Source organism: Humulus lupulus, chromosome 7 (genome assembly GCF_963169125.1).
Source record: "Humulus lupulus chromosome 7, drHumLupu1.1, whole genome shotgun sequence".
Taxonomy (NCBI): Eukaryota; Viridiplantae; Streptophyta; class Magnoliopsida; order Rosales; family Cannabaceae; genus Humulus; species Humulus lupulus.
In genome coordinates, this window is record NC_084799.1 from 127018493 (window position 1) to 127033242 (window position 14750).

Genomic DNA, 14750 nt, shown 5'->3' on the forward strand with positions numbered 1-14750 from the left:
CAAATGCAAAAATCACTAATTTAAAACAATGATTCTGACCACAACAAGCTTCTAAATCAGTTTATAAAAAAAACCCATCATCAATCCAACCTCTAAACAATCTAACGGCACCAACTATGATATTGAAAATCAAAACCCATCCATTCTCAAGAATGCCAAGAACATGAAATTTCATGGGGAAGAACTCCTTTACCTCTCTGAATTTCGAGACCCCTAGCTTCTTGATGACACCTTAATTGCTTCTAAATTCAATCCACTCTAGTTCTTCACTAGAAATCCCTTAGAAGTATCAATTGAGCTATGTTGTCTTTGTTGGGATTTTACGCCTTAATTAAAACCCAATTTCTTTGTAATCTCATTTATTATCAATAAAATAATAGAAATCAATTTTTTGACTTGGTCAATCACTTTGCTCACATGTTTTATTTTCATGATTATTTTTTTAATATAAACCTCTATTAAATCCTGAGCATATAGCTAATCGTATTTATAGTGACATAATCACAGTGGAATATAAATATGATTATATGTTAAAAATAAGTTAGTCCTAAGATTAGTCAGTGCACAGGATTGACACTCACTTGCCAATCTACGATATGATCTACTTATACATTGTAGTGTTATATTTTTTCTAGAACATTAGCAAAGTAGATAAGATCGGATATATTTGTTACATCAGACAGGATTGATATTGACAGTTGATAGGATAAGTAAACATACCGTTATTATTTATTTTAGTCATATCATATAGTTAACCATAGGTCAATTCAATCTCAATTATGAGTGGTTAGTATTCAATCTCAATTATTTGAGTTCGTTACCAGCTTACCCTACGGACTAGCCCATCACTACAACAAAAACCCATTTCCATAACACTTTAAAAAAGTATTATAATAGATAAATAAGTGTATAGGTGTATGTGGGACTTAATCTTTTGGCGCCTAATTTTTCCCCAGCCCCCCCTCCAAAATTTCACACGGTCCCAAATATAATCAAATTTTATTTATAAAATAAGTAAATAAAAAAATATAATCCCCAAATCTCTTTCTCTCTCCCTCCATAACCGATCGTCTCCCTTTCTCCCTTTCTCTTTCGTTTGCTCTCTGCCAACCCCGAACGGATACCCAACGATTGTCGCCGCTGTTCAAGCACTGGACCAGGAAGACCAGACACCGCCGAAACTCCATCCCCGCGAGCCTTCGTCGTCGTTCTTCCCTGCGAGCAGAAGCCTCCAAGACAAACAAAGCCCAACCAAGGATCGAGCTTTCAAGTAATAGGAGGAGACGAAATGAGCTCTTCAGCGTCCATGGGTTTTCGAGGCTGTTTGACCTTGATTAGCCATCCACGATGAATGGAGAGCCTCCCCACCACAATGAACGGACCCTTGTTGCCTGGTCATCTCAAAGTTGATTTTGGTGATTTGGTAGCCCTTGAAAAAGCTTTTAATGGTTTGGATTCTCTAAGCTTTCTTGCATATTTGAGCTGCTTGTTTATTTTTCTGTATTCTATTATATAATTATAAAATATCTCATTTTGAATTGGTTACTCTAACTCTTTCAATTGTTATTTTGAATTTTGAGATAGAGGGGAAAAAATTTGAAGCGAGACACACATATAGAGAGATCATTGTAATGTTAATTTTTTTTATTTCATTTCTTAACTTATGATTGTTGTGAATTGCAGAAAATGGAGATCGGATAGCTGGATTTTTGTTTGAACCCATCCAAGGAGAAGCTGGGGTACCTTTTCGTGAAACATATTTTTTTTTCTTAAGTTTAATTAGTTAAACTAAAGAAAGCATGTACAAGCATTCATGAGTTTGTTCATTTGTTAGGCATGATTTACTTAGATTTGCCTCTCCCACATTTGGTATAGCATTTTTAAGTATTTATCGACTTTAAACTACCCGAGAAGAATTGTATCTTTTGTTGGTTGGTAGGTTGTTATTCCCCACGATGGTTATTTAAAATCTGTAAAAGAGCTTTGCTCAAAATACAATATTTTAATGATTGCTGATGAAATCCAATCTGGCTTAGCTAGATCGGGAAAATTGCTGGCTTGTGATTGGGAAGAAGTTCGCCCAGATGTAGTGGTAAGTCATCACTTTCTTTTTCACACTCTACTGATATTTATATGTATTAGAGTGTCGCTAAAGTTCATTCACTAAATGAAAGTTTATATTTTTTTCTTTTTTGTTCTTTCCAGATATTAGGAAAAGCCTTGGGTGGTGGAGTGATCCCTGTAAGTGCAGTTCTTGCAAACAAAGATGTGATGCTCTGTATCCGACCTGGAGAGCATGGAAGGTTTGCAGTTATAACTATTCATGACCTCTATCTTATTTCAGAGAAAGCAATTTAAGTAGTGGCTTTATTATTCAGGAACTTGTTGATATTAATTCTAATCATTACTAGCTAATGCACATTTATGGCTCCTAAAACCAAAAATAAATATTAGTTGTGACTTTGCCTCAATGTATTTTATAAGATGTTAATAGAGAGAGAACCATATCACCACCAAAAAATGTTTATGAAAAAGTGTAAGTAGTATGAACGAGGTCTATAGACTCTATACGTATTGTTCGCACAACATACCAGAAAATTCTGTTTAGCATCACAGGTTATTGCTACTCGTTGAAAATATTTTGCTCTTGTTTTCTTTTAAAACCCTTGTTGGATTGGTGCCTTTTTTAGGTGACAAATAATGAATTTGTGTCTAAAAAAATGATGATTTTTCTTCTTGAATTGCATGTCATACCATTCAGTATTTTGTTCTTTCTTATTTTTCCAATTTACTTTTCATAATAGGTCGTCTTTATATTTTATTTTCTTTCCAATTGACACTTACTAAGCAAGAGTTCACCTTGCTTTAATTTGTCATATATATACCATTGTTTACTGAGATTAATTTGTTTGAGAATTTTTGCTCTTTTTCTTTATTTAGTTCAATTAGTTGTCTTCTCAGATTTTGTTTGGTTATGAATTCTCATTTTAGCTCACAGATTCAAGAAACATCACACAAGAGACATTATAAGTTCATAGTTCAAAGCTTCAAGCATTGAAGAATATATTTTTCTTCTTATTATTCTCAGTTTTCATATCCACCACAACATCACTTTCTTTGCTCTTTTAACTGTTAACTAAAATATATTCAATAGGACCCTATTAATAATTACTATTCTCTGCTATGATTATTTGTGTGTGTGGTGCACAATGTTTTAGTACTGTTATTAAAGCAGCCAAGAACAGATGACACTGCTTCTGTTTTTGTTTCGTTTTGGCAAAGTTTGCTTAATCACTCTAAATGCATAATGAGTTTCTTAATGTTTGACAATTCATCCCTTAAAAAAAAGCTATCAAGTCTTTAAGTTCTATAAATAGTAGTAATTAGTTCCTTATTATTTATTTTTTCACAATGACAGATCATAAGGTTTGATATCCTATTTTCCTCCAAAGTCTTTTGGTACTTGCATATAATGTGTTCCATTAGAAGTTGAGTTCTTGTTTATTTTTGCTTTAAAACCTGCAGTTGGAACTTTAATCAGTTTAGGCAATAAAAATAGATCATTTTGATTTCTTGATAGACACAACACCATGCTATATCTACTTTCCTTTCTGAATGGCTGGACTTAAGATGATGCTTGCATTCATGTAGGCATTGTTGGAAGATATTTTATATTGGAGAAGATGTTTTCAATAGCATGACATGGTTAACTTTTAATTTTTCTTGAGTTATGTTGATAAAGAGTGAATTTCTAATAATTTACATAAGGCCAATAATTTACAAGAGTAAATTTATCAATTTTTCAACTGCCAATTATTGTTGGATTATGGACTATGCTCATTTGGCCTTGATTGGTCCACAGTTGCAGGGTTTCTTGGCAGTCCTTTAGCCACACTAGGATTTGCTATCATTAACATCTTAGTAGGCTTCTTCTTGTTTGTTTATGTAGTTAATCACATTGCTTATTGGTCTAATTGGTATGAAGCCAAGAAGTTCCCAATCATTTCTTCCCATACTTTTGACTCAACTGGCCATTCCTTCAACATTTCCAGGTTGTTATGGAGGGTTGTCCTGTTTTCTAATCTAGTACATGTTTGGTTTTCAGGTTGTACAATTATTTTAGTTAATGCTATGCTCTCAGACTACATAATTTGTTTGCTTGCTGTTTTTTAATTTTGCTGGTTTGTTTTCTGATTATTGTTTTGAATAATGATTGTTCATAATGAAGATCATTTTTCAGTGTTTAGATTTCAAAAAACCATATTTTATTTTATTTTATTTTATTTGGTAGCTCTCAAGATTTCTGGTCCCACTATCTGATTCTATGAGCACATTCTAGAATTTCCCATATAAAATATCAAGTAATAAACCATAGATCAGTTTTTTTGAACATTTTAATTGAATTTGACATTGGAATTAAACCTCCTTACTGATGCAGAACCAAGAAAGAAAAAAGAATGAGCAATAGAGGATAATTTAGGGAGAGAAATAGACATTGACATAAATGACAAAGAACTAGAGAGAAAGATAATAGTTTTATTGAGAGACAATTTGATTTTTTTTATTCTATCGTTTTACAAATAATTCACACCCCATTTAATCATTTTCTTTATTCTTTCCTGGATTTTCTTTTTTTCTTTCTGTTTTTGGCTGTTTAAATTTCTTTCCTTAATTGCAAGAAATAAACTAAAGCTTCGAATGTGTTTTTGGTCCCCTTTCTAAAATTGTTTGGATGTTCTCATATGCAAACGTGCTTCACTTACTATGATGTTCTTCTGTTAAAAGTATTCTAGAATGTTCTAGGAGAAACCTAGAATTAATTAGACTATGATATAGATTATTATAGAATTATTTAGAGAATAGTAGAAACTAGTTAATGACTTGGAAAATTCTAGAAAGTTTTAGATTTCTTCATTGTAGCCTAATAGAAGAATGGTGTGTGCTTAGAGGGCAATTGGAAAATAGCAGGTGTGTCAGTTGTAAAAGTGCCTTAGAGAGTTCTTTTGTCATGAGTGCTCTAACCTAAACATCTTGTGTTGCCCTTCAATATTAATAAAGTGTTATTCTTTTCCACTCAACATCTTCTATTTGAATGCTGTTGGTTTAAGTAGTAGTTTGATTAAATATAATGTTATTTGGTAATTCGACACTATATTACTTTCTTCATTTTAAGTGTTTGGACTATATGAACTTTTGAACATGTAATTTATGTATTAATCCTCATTTTTCCAGTTTTCATACATATGATTATGCACGTCATTTCATTAGTGCTTGTACTCGCATTCTTGGCGTGACAAAGTAGTTTTGTTGCAAATTGCTGTGCCAACTAGAACAGATGTTCCAGAGTATATACTTCTGTATAAATTTGCATTGCTTCTTCTTGTGTTTGCCTGATTTGCAAATAGTTTTATTCTTTATGTTTCATGATTTCTTTTTGTTTCCTTGATTAATTCAAGCCCTGGCAGAAGGACTAGCGTCTGTTGCATTTTAGGAATTCTTCTTCTTTAGTAAGGAGAGAAAAACTCATTGGAATGTCTAAATTTAAGTTGAATTCCTTGTGCTAGATCCTTTAGTAGTTTAATGTGTTTCTATGTCTGAATTTGAGCTATAAGCTTTATGTTTTGAGTTCTAGGTTACTTCTGATTGTAGCTTGGGGTTGATGCCGAATAGTGTTCTATTTTGTCTATCCATCTTGTTACTGTCATTGTTTTAAAATAATTTACTCAGTCAACAACGGTTAAGATGTTTTTTTTTCAGAGTTAAACAACTTACCTTGTTTGAGGAAGTACATTTCAATGCTAAGTGCATTTTTTTTGCTTTGTTGCTAAAATTCAATTAATACATTGTTTCATATTGCATTTTCACAGATCAAAAACTCACAAGCCAGGTCCATGAAATTGTTGGACGAATTAACGGCAGATTTGGAACATTAACAGCTGTTCCAATACATCACTTGGTTCGTTTATGGCCATCTTAGTCAGTAATTACTATAGGAATGGACAATTTATATCTCACTATATTCTTTTTGGGCTATTTGGTATTTGGACAAATGTTTTAAGTGTTGTTGACAGTTGTGTAATACTGAACCGTATCTTATCATTGTTAGATTAAGCAATCACTCTTTTAGACACAATGGTTCTATATTTCAAATGGTATAGGCTTACCTGGTACGATTAAAATAGGACCTTGAGAGTGTTAAGGGGTTGGAAAACTGAGTGTATGAGGGGACATTTTATAAATACATGATCTTTGTTCCATTGTTGCTCTGGTTTTTTTTCTATTGATTGAAGTTCTTTCCTCTTGATTCTAAGCTACCCTTACTATAAAAATCTTAGTTTTCTAACCTTTAATCGTTGATGAGATTTCACCGTCAACAGTTTGGCGTCGTCTGTGGGAACGTAAGCACCAAGCTACTGTTCTACCATTACTTCCGGCAAGAAGAAATGCCAAGACGTTCGAAGCGACTCAGGGAGCCACGAGAGGTGGAGGTCCACCTAAACGGAGTCCAGCTGAAGGCTTCCATGAAGGATCTATCTCCACCCCAAGACGTGGAGCTCCCAAGGGACCCTGAGGTTCACGAGAATGACAGGGAGGCCTCGTCACCGACCATCTCGTCCGGTGATAATCCTCCAAGGACAACTACCGCACCACCAGGGAATGCCAATGAGTTCCCTCCTCCCAAACCACTGCAGGTACTGAACTCCGGCCGGCAGGATCCAGACCCCTCGACGCGTAGACATGACAAACAACCCCGGGTCCATTCCGTGAGCTCGAGTTCTAAATCTCGTTTCTATGAAGAGGAGATTCGTGAGCTGCACCGTAAAAACCAAAGACTGGAGACCACCATGGAGAACATGCAGGAGGTGCTGAATGGCCTGTTGCAAGGTAAGTCAAACGTGACCCTGCCCAAGAGGAAAGAGAAGGGTCAGGAAACCACTGTCCCGGTAAATGACGGGAGGACCAGACACTCCACCAGTAATACCCGCAGGGAGAAGCCACATGAGCATCCCGGACCATCAAGGCCACCTCAGGGGCCAAGGCAAGGGAACAATGTTGGCTCTCACAACGACATCGAGGCCACCTCAAAGAGGACGCCCTCAGGTCTACGAGAATAGCTCAACAAGGGAGGGGCAGACAAGAGAACTACACCTCCTACTATCCCTCGAGACGACAAAGGAAAGGAAGATATCAACCCCTCCATGTTGAGAGACTCCCTAAAGGAAAGGAGGCAAGGCCTTGATACAAAGACGAGGAGCCTGCGAAGCAAGATTGTCATCGCACCCGGAGGACAAACCATCGAGGATGAGTTCGATCATGAATCGCCCTTCACTAAAGAGATTCAAGCCATCCGACTCCCAGCCAACTTCAAGGAGCCGCATATGACCCCTTATGAGGGGAGCACAGACCCCAAGTACCATCTGGACGCATTCAATGAATTGATGAAGTTAAGAGGGATCAGCAGTGGGGCTAGATGCTACTATTTCATGGTCACATTGAAAGGACTTGCATACAAATGGTTCAAAAGACTTCGCCCAGGATCCATCAGGTCTTGGCAGCAGCTTTCGGATGAGTTTCTCCGACAGCATCACGCCGTGCGTGATTATACAATGCCAGGCACCAGCCTCGCCAATGTAAAACAAGGAGAAAACGAAAGTCTGAAGGGTTACATCGACAGGTTTAACATGGAGGCAGCCAAAGTGGGGAGCTTGACCCGCAGGGAATTAAAAATGGCTATCATAGCCGGAGTGCGTCCGGGAAGCAAATTGTGGGATAACATGCTTAAGAGGGAATTCACTGACCTAGATGACTTCTACGAGAGGGCGCAAAAGTATATTCGCGTGGAGGATGGCCATGCAAACTTAAAGGCAGGAAACAGCGAGTCCCATGTAAAGTCCCCAGCCAATGAGGGGTCGAATAGAGCACACAAGTGCATACGTGTGGAAGAGGGCCATAACGACTCGCATGTTGAAGAAAGCGAACCTTCCTCCAGTCACCCTACTGCTAATACGTCTAAAGAGTCAATATAGAAGGGGACGTCATGCTAGAAGGGTCGCTGGCGAAGTTTAAAATTAGACGAGGACCATCTAGCCATATAAGTCTCGACATGAGGGGAGATAACCTCAAAGATTGCAAAAAGGGTCTCAAAGTAGACGCTCGCAAAAAGGGTCTCAACGTAGACATTCGCAAAAAGGGTCTCAAAGTAGACGCTTGCAAAAAGGGTCTCAAAGTAGACGCTCGCAAAAAGGGTCTCAACGTAGACGTTCGCAAAAAGGGTCTCAAAGTAGACGCTTGTAAAAAGGGTCTCAAAGAAGACGCTTGCAAAAAGGGTCTCAAAGAAGACGCTTGCTAAAATAGTACTATGCCTAATGACGAGAGGGACGCTTCTTGCAAAAAAATAATAAAAAGCGCGCACAAAGAATATAAAAGGACCTCAACAGCCCAACGGGTTAACGTGTCCTTACAAGTATAATCAAGGTGCACCAGAAAGATTATCGCCATCAGATGAGAGAAAAATATGTAACCCACGAACAGCAGTAATAAGAGGGACTTACCAGAGCCCCTTAAGTTTGATAAAAAAAAAAAAAAAAAAGAGGAGAAAAAGAGAAGAAGTGGCTTCAAGCCTTGGGGGTATTCATAGGGAAAGTCAATGCTCCCTGGCCATTGGATCTATCTCCCTATGAATGGAGGAGATCAAGAGTATGGGTAACCTTGGGATCTGCGATTGAGGATGATTGGTCCTTATGCAATCTTAGGAATTTTCATGGATCCCCCAAGTGTTAGGTGGCTGTTGTGTTTCTTTGGATACTATAAAGAAACACAACTCCAAGCCTCACTTAGTATTTCTTCGAGCGACGTTGTGAAACTTTCCAAGGCTAAGTCCTCCTAGGTTGGCCGTACATGTCAGGCAAGAGAAATAGAAAGAGTCTACAAACACACTTAAAAGTGTACTTATAGACTCGGGGGGAAGTGTAAATGTGGAAATTCCTCCCTTATGAATCCTATTCACAAGTAAAGCTCTATACTACAAGACATCCTAAAAGCTACTCATTGTCTGCACAAGGGGATGAGGACGTCACATGATGGTGAGGGAATTGAGCTAAGAGGGCCACCCTCGCTATGCGAGGGCCCTCGGCCGCTTGCCAATCTGAATGTCACCCTCGCTATGCGAGGGTCCCGGGTTGGCCATCTGCGTGCGCCCCGTTCCATCAAGCATCGAGCCTCGCCTGCACTTAGGAGAAGAAAGCCAGCCTCGCTACCCGAGATACCCTCGCTATGCGAGGATGGAGGCCTTGTTGTGGCGTCCGTGCCCCGAGCCTCGCCACGCCTGCACTCGGGAGAAAAAGGTCAACCCCGCTACGCGAGACACCCTTGCTATGCGAGGGTGAGGCCTTGTTGTGGCGTCCGTGCTCTGAGCCTCGCCACGCCTGCACCCGGGGGGAAGAAGGGCAGCCTCGCTATGCGAGGGTGCTGCCCTGTTGCGCTGCCCGTGTCTTCAGCCTCGATTTCACGTGACCTGCGTAGACCAGCCTCGGCTCCTAGCGTATCGGCCACACATGACGCATACAGGATGAAGCCTCCTTGGCATTAGCATGAGGGGTACTAAGAGACACTTAGTGGGAATGCCAAGCCAGCATTGGGTACCAAACGTGTATTGATGAGGACAACCGGGTACAAGACACGAGTACTGACACGGGGCGTACGGTTGTGAAGAGAACAAAGGTACGGCCCCGTGACCTGCATCTGAGGAGTAGTGGCGGTACGGACCTGTATGAAGAGTAGTGGTACCACTTGGCCACCCCCAACCATACGCCAGAGCCGACAGTACTATGTCCTAGGCCACGACTCTGGCATCATCAGGGTAGACACCACTACGCCCTGAGCCACTACACTATCAGAGTACCTGTGTACGACCCTGTCGTCTGGGACTTGTCTGTATCCAGGGCCAATAGAGCCCCCCTATAAATAGGCCCCAACCCCTCAGGTTAAGGGGTTGGAAAACTGAGTGTATGAGGGGACATTTTAGAAATACATGATCTTTGTTCCATTGTTGCTCTGGTTTTTTTTCTATTGATTGAAGTTCTTTCCTCTTGATTCTAAGCTACCCTTACTATAAAAATCTTAGTTTTCTAACCTTTAATCGTTGACGAGATTTCACCGTCAACAGCCTCTTTAAATAAAAGTAGGCCTTTATGCACATTTAATACACGTAATCATGCATAACCAATCATGTTATAATATAACTCATGAAATTCATATGATCATATAAATATTCAATTATATCATATAATATCACACAATATTCCTGTTGACGGTGAGAATTCGTCAACCAAGTTAAGTTAGAAAAATAGAAACGTAGAGATTATCAAAAGTAAAGCTTTAAAGATCTAATTGGAAACTCAAAGAACATTTGCAGAAGTAAAATGGTGAACTGAATTTGTATTTTTATGGTGTAATGTTAAGTGCTTTTTCCAACCCCCTTCCATGTGGAAGTGGGGTTCATTTTATAGTGGGCTCTAACGGCCCTGGATACATTGTGGTCCAGGGGACCAGGTGGTACACAAGTACACTGTCAGGAGAGTGGTCTCAAGGGTAGTGGTGTTGGTTCCAGTACATGGCCAAGTACCATGAGGATGTCTCCACTACTTGATTCGTATGAATTTCAGAGGAGTGGTGCCAGGCATAGTGGTGCAGGAGGTGATGGTGTCGACTCTGACATCTGGCCATAGACACTCAGGCCATGCCCTCTCTCCTAGTACTTCCACTACTTGTCTAACATGAGTATTTGGATCGGGCATACGGGGTCTTGAAGGTCGTACTCCGTACAATATCGTACTAGTACGATCCTTTCGTCTCGTACTGAAGCCTCTAAGAATTGGGGTCTCCATAGGTCTTCCTAAGAGATACGTCATCGAGGTATAGGGAGTGAGACACATAATGCATGTAAGGGTCGTGGCGCAAGGGGGGCTCTCGAGTCCTTGGCGCGAGATGCCTGAAGCATCTCAAGGCCACCCACGGACATAGGTGAAGGTGTGCGAGACACCCCCTCACGGGGCCTCGGTGGCGCGGCTCCTGTGGCGCGGGGCCTCCCTCGTGAGGCCCTTGGTGGTGCGCCCCTGGTTTGCGAGATACCCCTTCGCGGGGCCTTAGTGGCGCGGCTCCCCTGGCGCGAGGCCTCCCTCGCGAGGCCCCTTGTTGGCGTGACTCCCATGGCGCAGGGCCTCCCTCGTGAGGCCCTTGGTGGTGTACCCCTGGTGTGCGAGATACCCCTTCGTGGGGCCTTGGTTGCTCAGCTCCCCTGGCACGAGGCCTCCCTCGCGAGGCCCCTTGATGGTGCGGCTCCCCTGGCACGAGGCCTCCCTCGCGAGGCCCCTAGATGGTGTGGCCCACCTGGCGTGAAGCCCCCCTCGCGAGGCCCTCGGTGGCGTGGCGCGAGGCCTCCCTCGCGAGGCCCTTAGTGGTGCACCCCTGTTGTGCGAGACACCCCCTCGCGGGGCCTTGGTGGTACGGCTAGCGGGCACGCCTTGGTGACCTCACGAGACAGGGCGAGATACGCGCGCAGCTGGTGGGGACGCGTGTGAGGCCTCGCAAGATGATGGCGCGTGGCTCCATAGGAACTTCAGTGAGGTAATTAAAGCGAAGTGAGCTTGACCCTCGCGTGGGATGAGACAGGACAATCTCACGAAGGCTTTGCGTGAGGCCTGGGTCTTTCAGGATCATGTCAAATTTGCAGTGCTGACACTTGCCCCCCAGTCTAGGAGAGGACCTTTAAGTGCTCTGGTAGACTCTTCTCTTTAATTCTTATAAATAGGCCCCCATGCCAAGCCTATTATTTACACTTCATCTTCTTAGCTTAGTGACATTTAGATCCTTGCTCCTTTCAAGAGGTAAGGGGTTCAATCCCCCACAACCACACTTTTGCTATAGTTTTCTCTTTTTTTATATATATATTTGAGCTAATTTTTGGTATGTCTATATCCCTTCATATATTTGGAGGCTAACACATCTTTTCTGTTTATTTTTGCAGACGTGTATTTTCGACCATTTGGCTCTTTTTGACCGTGACGGTACTTTTGGCCCCCAACCTCCTTTTGACCACGACAACGTTTCATTTTTCCTGCTTGAGGTATATTCTCTTTTTCCCTTATGTTTATTGGGTCCACATTAGCACCACTCGGGATGGGGTACTTTGGCCTGAGCCCGTCGTGAGTTAGCCTTGAGGTATGCCCCTTTATTCACACCCCGTAGCGGGTCATTTAGAGTGTTTGTGCCTAGAAGTTTTGAGCCCATTCCTTTGTGTTTTGTAGCAATCCTCTCATTTATACGTGAACCCTTTTTTATTTCGGGACGAGGTCTCATGGAAAGTGACGGTCCGTTTGGCATTCCACCGGGGGTTGAGTTTGTTGACTTGTCTTCAGATTCAGAGTCCCCTGAGGAAAACCCTTACCAAGACCATGACACCTTAAGGCAGGCCCGTATTCGTCATCTTGAGCACATGGCTGAACTTAGGCATAAAATTTAGGTGGTAGAGAGCGAAATTAACTCGGTGTTGAGGGGAGACGGAGCACCTTTCCCTCCTGACCTTAGTGACCATGTAGCGAGCCTTCGGGTGACCCTTTTAGATTTGCAGGGGGAGTTGGAGTTTATGGAGGGAAATCTTCCGCCTGAGCCTTCTAGCCCATCCTTGCCTGATGACTGTCATGGGGCCTCTTTTGATTCTCTTCAGCCCTTATTTTCGATCTTCCCTAGCTTAGTGCTTCCGCAGCCAGTGCCCCGGTGGAAGACTCTTGCTAGGAAGAGAAAATGGAGGGTCAAGTGTTTTGTCTCTTCCTCACCTTTTTCTTTTGGTTTTGCAGATATGCCAAAGGGAGGACGACGACAGGTGTCCATTAATGAACAAGACGATGCCCCCCTATTGGCATCCACCCTGGTGTCCCACGTGTCTAAAAATAAACTAATGGGAATTGTAAAGCACTACCGTGTTCCTCCGGAGTACGCATTATACACCCCTTCGGACAAGTGCCGGGCTGACTGCCCTAGTCCCGGCTTCGTTGCCCTTAGTGAGCATATCCTGAAGGCAGGTGGTACCATCCAATTACAACTGTTCTTTGTTGCAGTCCTCAACTACTTTGACCTTGCTCCACTTCAGTTGGCACCCAACAGTTGGCTGACCTTGAGCTGCCTCTTTATCGCGTTTGTGGAACTTTCCAAACGTGCTCCTACGACGCTAGAGGTGCACTTCCTATACAATCTCATGCCCTCTCCCAAATCCAAGGGCTTTTATTACCTGCAAAAGGGCAATAATGAAGTCCCTTTGATAGAGGGTGCAGTGTCCAACCCGAGGTCTTGGAAGCAGGACATTTTCTTCGTGAAAGGCCCTCTTTCTGTTCACGAGCACTTCTGTTCTGCTCACAGCAAGTACCTTGAGCCACCTTTTCTTCTCTTTTTTCTTTTTGTTGAAACTTATTGTTTTATAACTTATGTTTGTGTCGACAGTGGTGTGGATCATGCAGAGCAATTCACCATACCCGTAGTTGTTGGGTCGGAAGCGAACGCCGTGAATGATCTTATCAACGCTGACCCCGCCGTGAACAAGGCTGCGTACCTATTCACTGTGGAAAATCTTAACCTTCACAAGCTGTCCCCAGTTTCAAATCCCAGGTTGCTGTAGACTATTCCTGGGTCAAAGAGGATGAAGGTTGCCTTGGCTGAGCACTGTCCGGGTGAAGGTGAGGCTGAGGATGTGCCGGAGGGAGTCTCCCTTGGACACGAGCAACCTTACCAGCTATCCTCGTCCCCCAGGGGATGTCCTCCCTTTTTCCCTTTCGACCTGGACATGGCTTCCCAATCCCAAGGTCAACAGGCCATACCGGGGTACTTTGTTTGCCCTAACCCCTCAGACTTTGACAATTTTCCTCAGGCTCCTCTCGACCCCGGTCCATCGGGGGCTTACTTTCCCGATCTTCCCACACCCCCTCCTGATCAACTCGGGGCTCATTTTTCCAATTTTCCTGCGCCCCCTCCTGTTTTGGCGAGTGGGTCGTCTGTCCTTACCCAGCTAGGTACCCTTGACTCGGAAGGGGTGCCCTAGGTGAATTGCATGGCAACCTCTTACGGGCGGTGGTATGTCCAAATCGCCTCAGACCTCCCCGAAGCTGATTGGAGTGGTCTTGGGAGTTTCGCCATGTCGGGCCTTGGGGAGACTCTGACGCGCACTACTGCTTGGGTGAGTTCATGCATCTTGTGTCGGCCTTTTTTTTTTTTTTTTGTTACTTACCAATGTTGTTGTTATCTTTCTTGTGTAGGCCTATACCGTGGCTCAGTGATTTGCCGACTCGGCTCACAATCTTTCCGCGTCGAGTACCGAGAGGGACCGTCTTACGGCCCGGGTCCAAGAGCTCGAAAGAGAGCTTGATGAAACCATGTCTAGGCTAAAAAAGGCTCGGGCAAAAATTTCTGCCTCGTTAAAAAGGAAGAAGAACATAGTTGTTAAGGCCATGATGCTACAGGCTAAGGTCACCAGCCTAGAGGGCAAACTCCAGGGTGCCAAGGCTATCGCAGCTGCGTCGCAGGAGAGGGTCACTTCCCTAGAGGCCGCACATGAGGTTGCTAAGGCTGATGTAGTTACGTCGCAGGAGAGGGTTGCCTCCTTAGAGGCGGACAGGGCAGCCATTGAGTATAGGTCTATAGAGCGCGCCCTCTACGGTGTATGGAGGCAGGATCCAAACGTCGATTTCTCCTCCTTTGGCGAG

The 14750-nt window shown here is 42.8% G+C and overlaps 1 protein-coding gene across 1 annotated transcript; it reads left to right on the forward strand.

Moving 5' to 3' along the window:
- Positions 1-1351: 1351 nt before the first annotated feature.
- On the forward strand, positions 1352-13669 carry LOC133792173 (ornithine aminotransferase, mitochondrial-like). Its single transcript, XM_062230089.1, has 5 exons — positions 1352-1448; positions 1684-1739; positions 1940-2092; positions 2206-2303; positions 13495-13669. The coding sequence occupies exons 1-5, from the start codon at positions 1352-1354 to the stop codon at positions 13667-13669; spliced, it is 579 nt and encodes a 192-aa protein (XP_062086073.1).
- Positions 13670-14750: the final 1081 nt, after the last annotated feature.

Excerpts from the sequence above, each read along its gene's own strand:
- LOC133792173 (XM_062230089.1), top strand. The coding sequence starts at position 1,352 with ATGGAGAGCCTCCCCACCACAATGAACGGACCCTTGTTGCCTGGTCAT. Across the intron at positions 1,449-1,683 it reads CCTTGAAAAAGCTTTTAATG|AAAATGGAGATCGGATAGCT; the intron begins GTTTGGATTCTC and ends TGTGAATTGCAG. Across the intron at positions 1,740-1,939 it reads CCATCCAAGGAGAAGCTGGG|GTTGTTATTCCCCACGATGG; the intron begins GTACCTTTTCGT and ends GTTGGTTGGTAG.